At 31.3% G+C, this 18,469-nt stretch overlaps 1 protein-coding gene across 2 annotated transcripts; it reads left to right on the top strand.

Moving 5' to 3' along the window:
- Positions 1-147: 147 nt before the first annotated feature.
- On the top strand, positions 148-17,970 carry LOC130667131 (protein 4.1). 2 transcript variants are annotated; one of them, XM_057468616.1, is made up of 13 exons: positions 148-360; positions 711-913; positions 7,029-7,133; positions 7,197-7,239; positions 7,912-8,088; positions 8,221-8,432; positions 8,543-8,695; positions 9,522-9,536; positions 10,157-10,245; positions 11,705-11,964; positions 12,087-12,263; positions 13,098-13,811; positions 14,476-17,970. In XM_057468616.1, exons 2-13 carry the CDS (start codon positions 818-820, stop codon positions 14,907-14,909), a joined length of 2,475 nt encoding a protein of 824 aa, XP_057324599.1. In that variant the 5' UTR covers positions 148-360; positions 711-817; the 3' UTR covers positions 14,910-17,970. The 2 variants fall into 2 exon arrangements, with proteins under 2 accessions (XP_057324599.1, XP_057324600.1); XM_057468617.1 differs by having other exon boundaries at positions 148-913; positions 14,479-17,970.
- Positions 17,971-18,469: the final 499 nt, after the last annotated feature.

The following is an 18,469-nucleotide window of genomic DNA, read 5'->3' as shown; positions in this document are numbered from 1 at the left end:
ATCATCATCATCATCATCATCAGGATCTGGATGAAAGATACCTTCCCTTTAAAAAAACCACCAGGATCCTCCTTGAGCGCGTGCGCGAGGTTGCGCATGCGCGGGCGAATTCAAAGCCCGCGACGGCGCGTAGAGTCTGAGAGCGTATCAGCATAAAACACTCAGTAGTGAAGCGGTTTCTCTCCCCCGTCACAAGCTTAGTTTTTAAAAATAAAACTAAAAATAATAAATGAGCTCTGCTCAAAATTTAAGTAGCAACAAACGATAGTAAATAAATAAATAATAAAAAAAACAAGATGGTTTGAATGCTCTAATGTCAGTATCTAAGTCCGATGTGTCCGAGTGACACCTATCCGATAAGTAGATAATAATTTTTTATATTTATTATAAATAAACAAAAAATATTAAATAAAGCTGAGATAATAAAAAAAAAAGCCGTTATACGAGTTTACTCGGCTATGCCTCGTCGACTTTGCTCATACTCACGACCCGTAGTCTCGTCGATAGTCGATACCCGCGGCTTCGGAGAGTAACAGCCCGGTCGCGTGTCCCCGTTGAGGAACTCTCTCTCTGTCAGTGTCAGAGAGTCCTCCTCAGCGGGTCTATTTATCTTCGATAGTTAATAGCTGTTACTATTATTATTATTATTAAAAAAAAAAAATAACAAAAACAGCAACAAGATTTCTGATAAAAAAATATTGATGTTGCAGTAACAGTTTTAAAATAATCTGTTTAAATAACGTCAAGTGTGTGGTGCTGTGGGGGTGTAAGGGATGAAGGCCGGGAGGATAATTCTGGTGACGATCTGAGATCAGAAATGTTGAAGTTCGGCAGCAAAAACGATGTTACGGTGGTACATCGTGCCACTATTCGATTACTTGACGACTCCGAAATTATCCACTGCGACTTTCAGGTAATTAATTATTTATTATTATTATTATTAATCATTTAATCGACAAAACAATTATTTAACCTGCCCACGCAATAATAAGACACGCAATTGTTATCTGATAAATCTACTATTTGAATTTAAAAAAATCTGATGGAAAAAACTGCTACACTTTTTTCAGTGGAATAAATTCTTCAAAGCTTCTGACAGATAATGTATTATGTATTTGTGTGAATGCAGAGGGAATAATGAGGGAAGAAAAGCGCAGGAGGATAAAATACGTAAACCTTGGTATTAAATTTTCCGAGGTGAAATCGCGGCTTATTGATAACTGAGGACATTCATATACATACTGAAAGAGTCTATCGTGGGACATCAATTCCTCTGGTCTTGTATTATGTGTCTCTTGAAAAGCCAGAAAGAGAGAATGAGAGAGCGAGTAAGAGTGTGTGAATATAAAAATCGATTTTGTGAATAACACAATGTAAGAGAGCGACGAGTACACTTAAAACTATTGTTATGAAAATATTTAAAAAACAACTTTAAATTTTTATTATTTCAAATACTATTTATCTTCACACTCTTTTAGGATAGGATACATATATGCGTTTGTGAGATGTGGGACAAGGCTTTTATTTTTGGCACGATTCTCATTTCTCATCCCTCGGTTATGTGCAACCAACTATGAGGGGGATGAAACATTCACCCCCTCCTTGACATCTCTCTTACTCTTCCTGTCTGCTCACTCTCTATCTATCCCCTTTATTTATAAAAAAAATCTTTCAACATTTCTTCATATATTTCTTCTTCTTCTTCTTCTTCCTATTCCTCTTCCTATTCCTCTTTCTCTCTACTCTCTCTTTTCCGTCCCGAGATCTTTTAACGTCGTTTTGTTTCGAGAGTATTCTCCAACAGCGACAATGGCCACTCGATCAAAATCAAGTTACTCAAGCACAAGTGTCCACTTGCTCACAATTATTCTGCATAATGTATATAGTTATTCCATTTCAGTTCAATACCCTTTTCATTTTATTATTATCTTCATACATCCCAGTATGTATAACACTCTCTTTTTACTTAAACTTTTTTCATTTTCGTTGCTAACTCAAACTATTTTTTGTAACATGAATGAATATTCAGACAGAAATTGACGACAAAGTCGTTGATTACAATTGACTCGCGTGGGTACTCAATAAATATTTATGATGGTCTTACTACTCCGGCTAAAAATGGAAATGGGTATAGATTTTATGATAAAGAGTGAGTGAAAGAGAAGACATTACGTTATAGTCAGTAAACGATATACTTATATAGATATAGATATATATGGGCATAAAAAATATATAACTGTATATATAGCTTTATGCATTCTTTGTTATTGTGGCACTATGTCATATTACTACGACTGATTGTTGGATGTAGAGTAGAAAGTTATGTTTTATGCATACATGTATTAATACCATTACACTGGAAAACACGTACCGCTTTACTCGAATCTAATTCCACCCTTGTCAATACGACATGCAACCTAGGGGAAAATTTATATATATAATATATGTTAAACTTGTGGGAGTAGTAGGAGTTTACGTTGATCTGACGTATTGACTTGTATATGCTTTACTCTAAATACCCATTGGTCATACAACAAAACAACTAAAAGTAAATTTATAAAAGTACCTAATTGCTTATATACACAGTAAAAAACGAATCGTCAAAGTGTACAAAAAACGTGTGTTAAAATTCTGAGTGTTGAATTTTTAACACTTTTGTTTGAACTGTCGCAATCAATTGATTTTTTAACACACAAAAATGTCATTTTATTTGAAAGTAACACTTTTTATGTTACTATCAAATCAACACACAAAATATGTTAAAAATAATGTCGACCATCACAAAAGAAATCTTGGAAAATTTTTATTTTTAACGTGTACGTGTGTAACTTTTGTTAACACTCACAATATGTTAAAGTAACATATATACAAATGTAAAATGTACGTTTTACACACGGTATGTGTTGATTTTGAATCCTTTTTTACTGTGTAAATCTATAGAAGTACATAATTGCCCATATACACAGTAAAAAATGAATCGTCAAAGTGTAAAAAAAAACGTGTGTTAAAATTCTGAGTGTTGAATTTTTAACACTTTTGTGCGTCAATTTAACACACAGTATTTATCTTGTTTGAACTGTCGCAATCGATTGATTTTTTAACACACAAAAATGTCATTTTATTTGAAAGTAACACTTTTTATGTTACTATCAAATCAACACACAAAATATGTTAAAAATAATGTCGAGATCACAAAAGAATTCTTGGAAAATTTTTAACTTTAACGTGTACGTGTGTAACTTTTTTTAACACTCACAACATGTTATTTAATGCCGTACGATGGACGGCGGAGTCAAAGTTAATATTTGCTACTTCCCGGGTGAAAAATAAAACTTGATTTAGACTTGGTTTACCAAGTCGAAATTTGGAGCCGTTTTTCACAAGACAAACTCGACTTTTTTTACGGAGGTATGAAATATATTAAGCTTTCGCCTTGGTTTAGACTTAACTGGCTTACTTAGTCACGATTTAAGATGAAAAAGTTGAAATCAAGTCGAAATTGATTTGATGTAGACTTATTTGACTTGAATTATAAGTCGAAAAAGTCAGAACTAAGGTGAAATAATTTTTATATATTAAGGCGAAAGTAAGGCGAATCAATGACTTTTTTTCGACTTGGTTTAGCAAGTCAAAAGGAATGTGAGTGACTATCGTGCTCCAAGTAAAGACGAATAAGTTGAAACTAAGATGAAAAAAGTTCAAAAAAATTAAATTTAAGACGAAAAAGTCGAGATCTTATCAAAAAATCGTTGGCAAATCGATAACTTCAAAAGAAAATAAGGCGAAGCGAGCCTAAATCAAGTTTTATTTTTGACCCGGGTTGCTACTTGCTACTCGTGCAGTTTCCAAAATTTCGATACCGGAAAAAAGTCGATATCGGAAAATAATCATGGAAAAGGATCCGGATTTCAATGATTGTTTTCTTCATGTCATAACATTGTTAGCAAAAGTAAATATTTATCTCATTTGTTTAAAATATTAATTTTTTTTTTAAAAATTTTTTTTTTTCAAGTAACATATAAATAAGTGTAAAACGTTCGCTTTACACAAGGTGTTGATTTTGAATCCTTTTTTACTGTGTAAATCTGTAGAAGTACCTAATTGCCCATATATATTGACGCGTGGGTGGTAAATAATTATTTTCGTTGAAACAGTTATCGTTTTCTTCAAACTTACGAACGAGTTTTCTTAGTAAATAGTTACCGTAACTTTGTAAAGTCAGTTTTTAAATTTTTTCATTATTTATTTCCGACCTATGACATGGCTCCAAATAAATTTATCTTGATTATAAGTTAGTTGTTTGTTGAAAAAAAAAAAAAAAAAAAAGTCTCTATGCTAATTAAATCACTTTATTTATAATTCATCTTGACCTTTTGACATTAAATTCAAACTTTTTTGACAACTTTTTATTTTTTTAAATATGTAATGAAGGAGTTATTATTTTAAAAATTATTTACAATAGCGTCTGGTATAAAAATACAAATTAAATATATAAATATAATCTATAAATCTCTCGTAGCATATCTCTAACGATCATTAGTAATTAATGAAACACTTTCTAGCCATACGTAATTATTCGCTCTAAATAGACTCCATTATCAACTCATCATTAATTTATCGTAAATCGTTATTCGTATTTATCGCGTTGCTCTGAGATAAGAAAAAAATTCCATTTATTTAGTAAATTACTCATCACATTTTCTACATTAATTTAAAAAAAAAAAAATTTCACATTTTAAAAAAATAATCATATTTAAATTTTATTATTAAAATATATAGGTGACGTTAAAGTTCATATATATGTTTAAAACATAACAGACATGATATATATATCATTCAAGAGAGGTAATTAAAAGTACGTTCTAACTTGGTACATAAATTTATCGGGTAACAATGATGAAATTTCCGTAACTCGTTTTAATAAACCGAGGGTTTGTCGCATTAGACAGGAAAAGGTCAGTAAAAAGATAGAGAAAGAATTTAAATATTAGAAACAGAGTCAGAGGACGCAAAAAAAAAATAGATAAAATGATAAAGTAAAAGAAGAATAGATAACAGAGATATAAAAGCGACAGAGAGAGAAAGTAAGATAACAAAGGATTTCCACGGTAAAATCAAGGTCTATATTTACAGGATGCAAATACATATGCATGTGACTGACGGATAGATTGGATACTTATGCATATGTATGATACGCGATACAAAATACGAGTTTACATACATAGTTAATATAACTCACAGTTAAACTCTACCGCAAAACCCATCTGATATTTCTTACTTGCATACACAACAAAAAAACGATTTCTTAAAGGAAAAAATTTTTACTCGACCTAAGAAATTGTTTTTACTATAAAAGGACAAAAAAAATTTTCTTCGGGCATAAAAATATGAAAATAACATATATGGTAAAAATGTATGATAAATATCAGAAAATATATGTGGCCAATTTAACTATATTTTTTTTTATACTAAAAAATATAAGATTCATCATATACGAGTCTGTATATGTCAATCATATACAAAAAATATATTTTTATCATATATGAAAATATATATTCTTGTCATATACGTAAACTATATTTTTATCATATTTAAAAATATATATTTCTATCATATTCGAAAAATATATTCTGATCATATATAAACACATATATTTATATTATGTATGGAAAAAAAAATATACACACACCGAATAAAATAAATATAACAAAGAAAATATATGGTGCCATATATAATATAAATTATATGCTACCATATATTTCATTTCATATAAAAATTTTATATTTTTCGAATATACTAGGAAATATATCAATACAATATATTATAAGGTAAATGTAAATGTATGTATAGCTTGTTATAAAAAAAATATAAGTTACATATATGGAATACATATATAATTTTATATTTAATCGGCCAAAATCTCTGTATGATTTTTTATAATATATCATATATTTTTTTGTTGCAAACATATATGATTTCATATATTGTTTTTTCATACGGGAAAATTTTTTGAGCCGAAAAAAAATTTCTCGTGCGAAGAAATTTTTTCTAGTCTCAAGAGAACTTTTGTTTTAAACTTTGAGCGCAGAATATATCTCGCGCCGCGGAATCCTTTATTTGTAGTATTTAAAATTTATGTAATGTTATTTAATACATAGATAAATATTTTGTTGTATGTATTTTATTATACTGTCGTGTTGTGAGACCACACGAGACTCTAGACTCTAGATCACCTTGGCCTGTCTTTTTGGTCATTAAGCTGGTGCGTGGTCGCTCGACCAATAAACATATGTCTATATGTTACATTGTCTCTTTTACTCGTCATTCGATATTATAATTATACAGTGACATACATATATACTTGTACAATAAAATATAATGAAAAGTAGACTGTAATAGTTAATGATGCTGATGTATTGATGACTGAAGACGATAAATAGAACCAGACATACAGCTTTAAAATAATTCATTCCTCCATTACGATTCTTTTATTTATTTACTTGATGCTTTTAGGCTTTTTAGCTTAAGCTTAAGCTCTTATATTTTTTTTTCTACTTTGTTTTTATCTTCTCCTCTCGCGTTCGCCGGCGAAATTCTGCAGAGTCACGTTTGATTAAAAAAAAAAAATGCGCAAAAGCATTTATGCTAATTTTTTTTTCACTCTATTTAATTTGCCGGGTTATATATGTGATGTAATGGGGTAATATGATGTGTACTTTATTATTATAATTTTTTTCTTGTTAATTTTAACTACCGATTATTATTATTATTTTTTTTTTCTTTAATTTTTATATACTTAAGATGTCGTGATTAAAAACATAAATTTAAAATGTGTAAAAAATACTGCAGATCTTTAGTATTAGTTGGTGCAATCGCGTGTCTTAGAAAACGCAACAGTTTAATTAACGACTTATTCTCTCTTGCTAACTACATATATAATATAAAATACACCTTCTGTATCAAAAGTACTGATCATGTGTACAAAAATATGTATACTTATTTTTTAAATTTATTTTTCATTCCATCAGCCCCAGCACAAAGGAAGATATATCCTTGAGTATGTATGCAAACAACTTAACATCATTGAGACTGATTACTTTGGACTTCGTTTCGTGGATCATTGCAGGCAACGAGTAAGTTTTTTTTTTGTTAAGTTTAATTGACATATTTATTGATATAATAATTATATTTTAAAGCATTGGCTGGACCTAGCGAAGTCGGTGATCAAGCAAGTAAAAGGTCGGTATCAATAATCACAAAAAAACTTTAAATCAAAGATATCGATTTACCGTTGGTAGTCTATATGAGCATGGCGGGTTCTCTTTGATTCAATTCTGAGGTAAAAAATATATACGGCAGTAGCACAGTGGGTACAAGGTCTCAATTGACGGTAGGGTCGCGAGACCAAACGTAAAACGGCAGCAATAGACCAGTGGGTGATATATATATGTATATATGTATCAAAACTGTTGGAGTCTAGACTAGATGGTACGCGATGTATGAGCACGCGCACCTATATATTTTCTATTTAGTTTATGGACGTGTAGGTACTGGCTCGTTGGGTCGATGTCGCATCAAATTTTCAGAGACCGTACTTAGACTGTGTAGAGACGTACACGTGTATGCTCATACCAACTAGATAAGACTGTACAAGATGTGCTGGAGATGTCTTCCTTGAATTCTAAATTCCCGGCTTTAAGATGCCGTAGAATTCCAGAGCTTACTCTCTGTAAATATTAATACTTTTTTTTTAGACTAAAAGTCACGGCCGGCGTAAAAAATTCTTTTTCCTTTTAGTACGACATAAATTTTAAAAATTATTTTGGGTAATAAATTGGAGTAAAAGACACTATTATGTGCAGTTGGGGTACCATTTAATGGCCAATAAGTATTTGCGTTAATTTATCGCAGATATGGAGCCGATTCTGTTCAGCTTCCGCGTGAAATTCTACCCACCGGATCCCCTGAGGCTGAAGGACGAGATTACGAGATATCAAATTTATCAGCAACTCAAGAGGGACCTTCTGCATGGACGACTGTATTGCAGCCCAGGAGAGGCATCGCTGCTGGCAGCTTGCATACTCCACAGTAAGGATTTCTAGTCTTTGCTATTTTATGTACTATCGGAAAAACAATTACGATAAAGACATAGGTTTAGTACTACTACTGCTATATAATATATGTGCTATCTACTACATGGTATTTATCTTGGTCAATCAGATGAGCTCGGCGAGTACGATCCTGAGATCCACGTGGGCAATTACATCTCCGAGCACAAGCTTCTGCTCAAGCAGACAGAGACCATCGAAGAAAAAGCTATGGAACTGCATCAAACACAGCTCAAGGGTTTTACTGCTGAACAAGCGGAGATACATTTTCTCAGGCTAGCGTCTCAACTTGACACCTATGCGGTTGATCCCCATCCTGTCAAGGTGAGCAACTTGAGCAATACTTGATACTCACACAAATGCTTTGCTCTCAATATAAAATTACTCATTGCGGCAATTGTCTCACGTCATTACATTACATTTTACTTCTCTAGGATCATAAAGGGACCCAGCTGTACTTAGGAATCAATCATCACGGAATCCTCACATTTCAGGGCTCACGGCAGACAAATCACTTCCGCTGGTCTGAAGTACAGAAAATAAATTACGAGGGGAAAATGTTTATTGTCCACTTGACCATCACCGAGGTAAAAAAAAAATGAATTAAAATTTTACAGCAATACAGTAAAGTTTTGCGACAAGAAAACCAGAGTATAAATCATTTACGGTAAAAGTCAAACAACAAAATAAAAAAAAATTGTTTACTCCAAGTACACAATTGATTTAAAAATAATTTTTTAGATTATTAATTTTGTTTTGCGGGAAAATAATTTATTTTTCTTTTTTAACTCCCTGAATACAGAGCGCAAAAAAGTCACGACAAACTTTATGTTTACATATAAAACTTTTCTGAATTGAAATAATAATAATAAAAATATTTTTTTTTTTATTTCTATTTTTATAACACCAACAATACCTCTTGTTTCATCACACGGCTCTTAAGCACCTGCATTAATCTCATTTTCTCCATGAAAAAAATAAGTTGAGTGTATGTGTGGCATAAAAAATGAAAAATATATATATAAAATAAGTAAATTGGTCTAAAGCCGACCTTGTGTTACTATGCTACGGCTCAAAAGGTTCGTCGGTACACTTTTTCATAACGTCGTCGACGTATTTATCCGGGTGCATGCGCTCTGAGAAAAAAACGGAGCAAAAAAAATAAAATATTGCTTATATATATCCATATATGTTATAATAAAATGTGTTAGAGGGCCGAGTGAAAACATAGAGGAATACCCTGTTACATGGTACTATTTCAATGTCGGTGATACGATTACACAACCACCACCCTCTAAATAATCTCATTATCAACCCCCTCTCTACTTATTTATTTATTTATCATCATTCCCTTTTTTTTTTTTACTATTTTCTCGGTCTCTCCGCACTGGGCTGGTTCTTTACACCAACAAGGATTTGAGAACGAAGGTGAGTAGTGTTTGTGAATACACCAGATTGCATTAAGTAAAGCTAGTTAAGTCGCCTCGATGTTTCGCCAACCACGTCGTAGACCAAAGACTTTCTTAAACACACCGGAACCTCGCGAGAGTGTGCAGGAACTGACGACGTACACCAAGACTCGGACAACCAAAACATTTTTATTTTTCCGCGACTTTTCATTTTTTACTTTTTCGCGGTCGTATTATTTTATTTTTCTCTTGCTCTTCACTCGCCCACTTCCGTCGTCGCTTTCTCGTGTGGGTACACTTTTATTAACATTACTCTTTTTTTTTTATATATATATATATGTAATTTATTTTCTATTATAAACTTACCGTACATATATCGCCTACGTAATGTGTAAAAGAGCATTATGTATAGTTGATAATATAAGTGATTAGCGAAGCTTCTACTCGCGCTTTATCATTAATGGTAATTTAGATAGAGGTATTAATAATTACACGAGTATTGGTTATGATAAAAAAATATATATCAAGTAGCCATATGTAAGTTATGTAAAAAAAATATGTTAACTTTTATATATTTATATATATGTTAGTAGTGATAGCAAAATATCGATAGCAAAAATAGTCTGGCGGTACTTTCAGAAAAAACATACCGTCGGCTTCAAGTGCCCGACTGGATCCAATTGCCGTCACGTATGGAGATGTGCTATTGAGCAGATGCTATTTTTTACGTAAGTAAATTACTTATATACACAAATATCTATATTAGGGTGAGCCAAAAAAAACAACCTATCGAATTTATGTCTTAAAAAGGACCTATATATCGAGAAAAAAATTCTCCTATTGGGCAAAATTTTTAGCTCAATTTCAAAGGGTGTCGGTAGCCATTTGAAATTTCCCATTTCAATAACATGCAAAAAATTTTTTTGATTTAAAATATTATAATTTTTGAACCGTATAAAAATTCGGCTCTAGAATATTCTTGCATGGCATTAAATTTCTTCAAAAAAAGTCCTGGGGCCATCAAAGTCTAGAGTAAACAGAATCATACAAATTTGAGGCTTTATTATAATAAATGTCAATACTACGAGAAAATTTGTTCTACATGTAGTGCAATGAAATCACCAACAATATCTACGTTGTAACAAATAATATTTTGTTATCGATCACAATTAAAGAAAAGTATTTGGAAAATCCACATAAAACCTTACATTTGTATGATTCTGTTTACTCTAGACTTTGATAGCCTGTTAGTATACGAAATATCAAGTTTACAAACTCGACTCCCAGGACTTTCTTTTGAGAAATTTAATGCCCTACAAGAATATTCTAGAGCCGCATTTTTGTCTTACATGGTTCAAAAGTTATAATATTTTTAATCCAAAAAATTTTTTTGCATGTTATTTAAATGGGAAATTTAAAATGGCTACCGACACCTTTTAAAATTGAGCTAAAAATTTTGCCCAATGGGAGAATTTTTTTCTCGATATATAAGTCCTTTTTAAGACGTAAATTCGATAGATTATTTTTTTTGGCTCACCCTAATGTATATATATTTTAGTATAGATTTATTTTTATTATTATTATTAGTATTGTAATTAGTATTATTAATTGCTGGTAGTTTTAGTTGAGATAATTAATGCTTGTCATGTGATGTTTGTTTGTTTGATGCTCGGTCCATCGTATAATCGGATTTAATCAGCTCTCTAATTGCCATGTAATCGTTTTGTAGATTAATCCAATTAAACTAGTTGCCAAGACTCAACGATTCCCTTTCCATCTACTAGTTATTCTTATTTATATATAATACTTTTAGCCATCACACCGGCGAATAATGATATCGGATATCAGAGAAAGAAAGCGAGTAGAGGGACTTAATATAAATTGTGTTCCAGTATAGAGACGGAAGAAAAGTATTTAATTTTTTTTTGATACCAAAGGAAAAGTAATTTAACTTTACAATTCTACCTCCGTTGACACCTACTTTACTACTTACTTTAATAGCTTCTTTAACAGTAATAAAAATAATAATAGCATCAACAACCACAACAACAACGAGGGTTTCCTATTTTTTCTTTATCTTCATAAAAGAAGGCTACGATTTTTCCGTAATTTTAAAAAACGACATGCATGATGAGGAAGCGTGATATATATATAGAATAGCTGTAAATTGAAGTAATTTTCACGCAGATTGCCCAGAGCCTCGGACGCACCAGTCGTAAGCGGAGGATCTATATTCTCGTGGGGCACCAAGTTTAAGTACACCGGGAGAACGGAGAGGGAAGTGTTGGAGGAAACGGCTGCGGCATCTGCGGGTTCCGGAGAGGCTTCATCGCTGCGTGGTAAAGGCGACGGAACAGTCCAACGTTGTCAGAGTGCTGGACTACGTAGAAAAGCGAGTAGTGTACCGGCAACACCAAGCACTCCGAGCCAAGATCTCATTGAAATTCGTAAGTACATTCACAGATCGTTTATGCATAGAGTATAGTTGATAATAATTAATGGTTATTAAACCAATTATTGTGTAACTGTCAAGTCATGTTTAATAAATAATTGATATAAATTCAAATAGGATATTCAAGTTTGCCAAGAAGCTGCCATAGCGCGGGTTTAGACGGCGCTGGTATGGCTGAGGCAGGAGCAAATGCCTCAGGTGTTCCCCTTAGTTCTCCCTATTGCCCTGACAATACATTGCCACTATTGGAGACTGTATCAGAGGACCAAGAAATATATGCCAAGAGAAATAACGGTGGGTAATCATCGCTTATTAAATCGCTGGCAGCATCCATTAGGATTACGCTCTTACACATCACACCTATCAAAATTTTTATCATTTCCTTTTTTTACATCATCAGCGCTTATTGCTATTTCCTATTTCGCTACTTCTTGCGCAAACTTACACACGTCTCATCTGACTGTCTGGTTTATGCGGGTAAACAACTTCCGGTGTGTCTACTCGCTGCTTTATCTTCGGTGTACATGCCGGAAGAATGTTTTCTTTATTATTTTTTTTTATTCTTTATGTACTTTTTACGATTTTTTTATATTTGTCATACACTGGGGAAATTGTTGTGTCGAGGGAAAATTTATCGAGCAGTCCAAGCGGTCGATGCACAAGTTACGATAAAACCAGAAGATCAAGTTTCTGGCCAACTTTGATGGCAATTCGTCTCTTATACCTACACTACACCTTAACATATTTATATATCTGTATATATATCATGTATTTCCTTATTTCCTTTTCTGAGTTTTCTCGTAAATAAAAGTAGTTGGTAGCAAAATTTCGCATAATATACATATACGGCCTAGCTTTGGACATATTTTGCCTCTCACTGAATGATATTTCCGGGCACAGCAACTTTTTTTTTAAAATTTACTCTCTTTCTACTTTTGTTTTTATTTATCTCTGTACATACGTTTGAAACAATAATTTAAAAATAATAATAGTTGATTGTGTACCAGGAACGAACAAGCAAATAGTTATTTTGTTTAGCTTTTTATGTTATTTACATATTTTTTAATTTTCGTTGTTGCTTTTTTTTAGTATCTCTTGATTTGTTTTTTATTTCTTTCTGTTCTTTAGCGGTAGACGAAAATGAATCGCATGCGAGTGCCACCCACACCATCACATCCACCACAAATCAAGTGAAAAAAGTGAAATTACCAAATAAGAACACATTCGGCCGCCCGCCGGCGTTGTACAGTCAAAAAATAGTCATAGGCTCTGAAGAACTTGTGGGAAAAAATATCGATAAAGTGGTGCGGCAAAAAATAAACTCATTTGAGAAAAGTCCTAAAATTATAAGATCCACGGCGCTTATTATTAAGACATCCAGAACACCCATAAAAACGTCATCATCATTGTCAGCATTATCTAAAATAAATCCACGTACTAACAATACAAATCCGACAATTAAAAATTCAAATACTTATTCAATAATTGATACGACATCCGAACGTCTCAATGGATTTAATAGCTCGGAATCTCGTGAGAGCTTAAAAAATATTATACCCGTTGAGAGTCAGGTAAGCCCGTCATTGTCTGTCGTCAAGATGACGAATAATGACAGTCTAGAAACCACAAATACTACGACAACTTCTAATACTACTTCAACAACACAAAAGACTACAGTTAATGGCAGCATAATTTCCACAAGAACTAGAAATGGACCAATGGCTCTTGCTATGGCAATTGCTGCAGCGGCTGTAGCTGCCACTACATCAAATACTTCAACATGCGGCGGTGGAAACACTTGCAAAAATTTCCCGTCAAGTGTTAAAAATGGACACGAACCAGGTGAGCTCCAATGACTATTTCACGAGGTAGGTTCTCGTGATTGTCGTCATTTATATTGACTCAATTTTTTTTTAAAATTTTACTTTACTGTAAATCATTAAAATACCTACGATATTTATTTTTTAAAATAAATATGTTTACGATATTTACGACTCGCTGAATTTTGCACTCATTTGTTGCTTTTATAAATTTATATACTGACTGAATGCTTTATTATCCTTTACGCCTTTTTTAAACTTGCCACTGTCTGTCACGATTTTTTAGCCATGACGTGCACGATTTACGTCTCTGTCTCTCCTTCAATTGAAATGTTTTTTTCCAGTTAAACTATTCCTCTTTATCCTTTATCGTCTGTATACCTACACCACTTGTTCATATTTGTACAAAACATATATATATATTTATATGTATGTACTCTCACTGTCCTTTTTCACAATAGAAACAAACGGATGTTTAAATCTCGATTCGGTGTCTAACAATCAGACGAATGTATCGACCGCTGAGAACTCGCACAATAATACAAAGAGAAGTAAAAAATATTTTAAAAAAAATAATAATAATAATGCATAAAATAATAAAAAATGTATATGTACACTTGTCCAAGTTTATTTTTCAAGAGTAAAGCTTTTACTGTAACTGTTTTTCTGCGTGTTGTTTGTTTCAGTAGGAGGCCAAGTGGGCGACGGTGATACAAATGATTATTTCTTTCGAGACTCGTTCGATCACTCGTCCTCCGAAAGTCAATTACTGGATGGACTTGGAAAAACACAAAGTAGATCAGTCACGCCGGTACCAAAAATGCAAAAGCTGCAGAATAGTAAACTTTGTTTGCAACCAGTTGGTGCAGGAACAAGATCAGTTATTGTCGGTGGTGGTACCAGTAGATCACGTGCGTTACGTAGTGTCAGATTTATACGTCTATTTGTATCAGCATTTGTTCTTACAGTAACGATGTTATTTATCGTTATTGTTATTGTTTTTGAAACTGACTCGGCGGTGTTTGAAAGCATGCGCAAAACACCTGAGATGATTGCGTTCAAAAGTCACTACTACGTGCCCATCAAAGAGTTTCTCAGGACCAAACTCGGCCTATTTTGATTTGGCAAATGGCCGAATACGAGAAAATCTTTGAATGCTCAGTCAGTTTTTTTTTTTTTTTTTCTAAATGATAATAAATAAATAATAAATAATTTGACAGTGCCAAGTCAAAAATAGCCAAGCCAACAAATTATTAAACCATCATTAACTTCCATTACTATTTTGGAAATCATTAAAACAATAATTGTAATTATTTTATTTCTATTTGCTACTGAAAAAATTTATTGTACGCTAATATGACGGATTAATTAACAAGGGCATGGCCTATCGAGACAGATAGATTTTTTATAGAGAAATTATAATTTTGTGTGAAAATACTTCCTAATAAAAATAACAAAATAAAAAAAAATTCGAGTGAAACAGGCGTATCTAGACAGAGTTAAATATTTTATCATTGAACGAAAAAAAATAAGATTGTGTCTGTACAACTGTAGGTCTTTAATGTGTAATAAATAATAGATTATAGAATGATTTGTTATTGTGGTTCACTTAAAAATTAATCACTCATATTGGTGTAATTGAAATAAATGCGAAAAGTTATTATGTGACGTAGAAAAGTTATTAAAAAATAAAAGTTAGTCTTCATCGCTTCGTAAATCATAAATCATGAAAATAAGTAAATTCATATTATTATTATTATGATAATAACATTACAGATTTTTTGATTAAAAAAAAATTAAAGTAAAAAATTACTGACTGTGAGTCATATAAATATTATTGTATTTCCTAAAAGTGCCTACGCAATTCTAGAATTCCTTCGCGCATGCTGCGTGTTTTTGGCTAAGATTTAAAGAAATATATATAATATGTCTTATATTACACTCCATGGTCAATTTAAATGGTCGCAAAAATTTTTCAAGAGCCAAACCAAAATAGTAATAATAATAATAATAATAATAATCAATTATAAAAGCTGCTAATTATATATTATTTAGAGTAGAGGTACCGTTTTTGGCCAGTTTTGGACACTTGAAAAATAAAGTCGAATTCCATTAACTCGGACAGCTACCCTGATTAAACAACTGAATTCGACCGAATTAAAAATTTTAATTCTGTTATATTCTGTCGAATTCTACAAAACAGAATTCAACTGAATTGAAAATTTGAATTTGAATTAAACAGAATAAAACCGATTTTAAAATTTCAAATTCGTTTTAATTCAGTTTAATTCGGATTCAGAACCAGAAATTGGAGAATTATTTTCGAATTAATCAGAAGTAAACTGAATAGAATTATTTAAATTCGTTTTAATTTGGACAAATTCTGGTTTTCCTACCGAATTGGACAGAATTCATTTTTAAGTTAGGTACTGAATTAACAAAATTTATCTGAATTAAATAGAATTAAAGATTTAATTCTGTTTAATTCGATCGGATTCAGTTGTTTAATCAGGGTAGTCTATGGAGGAGTGGAAATTTAGTGGAATTTCCGAGTTAACGGATGTCCCTTCTCCCTTAAAAAGTAAAATTTAACGCATGCGCTCTCACATCTACATGAATTATGGCATGTAAATATACACAGAAACATACAAATGTATAGCACCGGGTAGGAGACGGCGTGCTCGTAGTGGGGGTCAAGATTGAGGGGAAGTTCCGAGATAATGGAGTTCGACTGTTCACGGAAAAATTATTCCTGGTATGATATCGTGTCATAGTAAAGCCAGACCACTTTGGCCACCTGCAGAATTGAATTGAACACATGGAAAAATTACTGCCACAGTAAAATTTGTAACGATTACATCACAAATTACTGTAACCATTTTGAAGTTTACTATGGTCACAGTAATTTTTCCATGTTTATTTTAATTCTGCAGATGACCAAAGTGGTCTAGCTTTACTATGAAACCATATCAGGAATACTTTCTCCGTGTAAAAATAAAATAATTTGTAAACGACGCAATGACATAATTAATTTTTGAAACGTGTACAAAGATACTTTTATCACACTGTTACAATGTTAATTTTATTATATACTTTTTGATTAATTAAAACAAAGTATTAACTGTCCAAAAATTGAGCGTGACCACAAATGGCACTTCTACTTAACATTTTCCTGTGCGTGACAAATGCGTAGGAACATTCATATGTATATTAAAATCATATATGTAATAAATTGACATACGTAGGTTTCAATAAATGCTTACACTGTCATCTAAATTTGAGTGATAATGAGGCACGTTGTTTACTTAATAAATAAATAAATAAATAAATGAATAAATAAAATTGTGTATAAATAAACGGATGTCAATTGCAATAAATCCGATAAGAATAGATATTAAAAATAATTGTGGATAGTATTTGGATAATAAAGTAAAATAAAAATTTGATTTTTGTGAAAAGTCATCTGCAATTACAGCAGCATTATTATTATTGTTAAGTTATTTTATTAAATTTATTGTAAATTGTATTATAAATTGATGAGTGTTTTAATTAAATTGTTTCAATGAAAAGTAATGATAATAATAATGCTTACTAGATTATCTAACAGAGTCATGGCAGTTGTGAAAACGATAGTTTGAATCATCTAATTACTACTTTTATCTAATTCGCGTGGATAAAATAAATAATAATAATGAATTGTACTGAATTTGTGGTAGAGGAATTATGTGAGCCTTTATAGTAATGCGGAGAGACGATTTAATTATTATAGAAGACATTTAAAAAGTAATATAGTTTTAGTAATGCTTTCTTAGCTTACATATCATAGTTATTTAAAAATATTGTTGTCATTCGTAACTGTTTTATTTTATTAATTATATTTTTATCATATTTTTTAAAATTGTTTATTATTTAATACGGTGCTGTACGGTGAAAATAATATATTATGAAGATAATTGAAGGCCATGACATATACATACTGTGACAATTAAAATTTATACACGAAAACAATCATTATAATCTACACGCTAAGCTGATTATTTTTATTTAACATTTAAATTTAATTTATTTAATAAATAAAATCGAGTGTGAAAAATAAAAAAATAAATATAATGTGAAATCCGTCAGAATTTTTTAAAATAATAAAGCTGAGGCTGAGATAAAAAACAAAAAAAACAAAATAACAAACGATGCTACAAAGTTACAAGATCTCTAATCAAAATCTTTATATTGCTCTCAAACTTTTGTACGCTTATTCTATTTTATCTAGTCGTCTCTAATGTGAATTAATAAAATATATTTAGTAGGTAAAAAAATATATGAAAAAAAAAAAAAAAATTTGAAATTAAAATGCATCGAGTATAAACTATTTGTCAATTTTTAAATACTCGATTCTCTGCGTGTCTGTTTCTGTCCGGATAGATTTATATATATATATACATATATAAGTATAATTTATACATATATTTTTATTAATTTATATTCATTTAACCAACATAATGTAATTATAATTATAATTATTAATTATACTTATATTTATACTTAAATTTATACATCTTAAAATAAGACGAGCAATAAATATGTAATAATTATGTATATGTATATGTAATTTATTTATTGTTAAATGGCCGGATAAGTGTGCATTGAAAGTTGCTGACACGTAGATAAATAAAGTAATTAAAA

The sequence above is a fragment of the Microplitis mediator genome, chromosome 4, assembly GCF_029852145.1.
Source record: "Microplitis mediator isolate UGA2020A chromosome 4, iyMicMedi2.1, whole genome shotgun sequence".
NCBI lineage: Eukaryota > Metazoa > Arthropoda > Insecta > Hymenoptera > Braconidae > Microplitis > Microplitis mediator.
The sequence above is the reverse complement of the archived record's forward strand: the minus strand, read 5'-3'. Positions and strand labels throughout refer to the sequence as shown.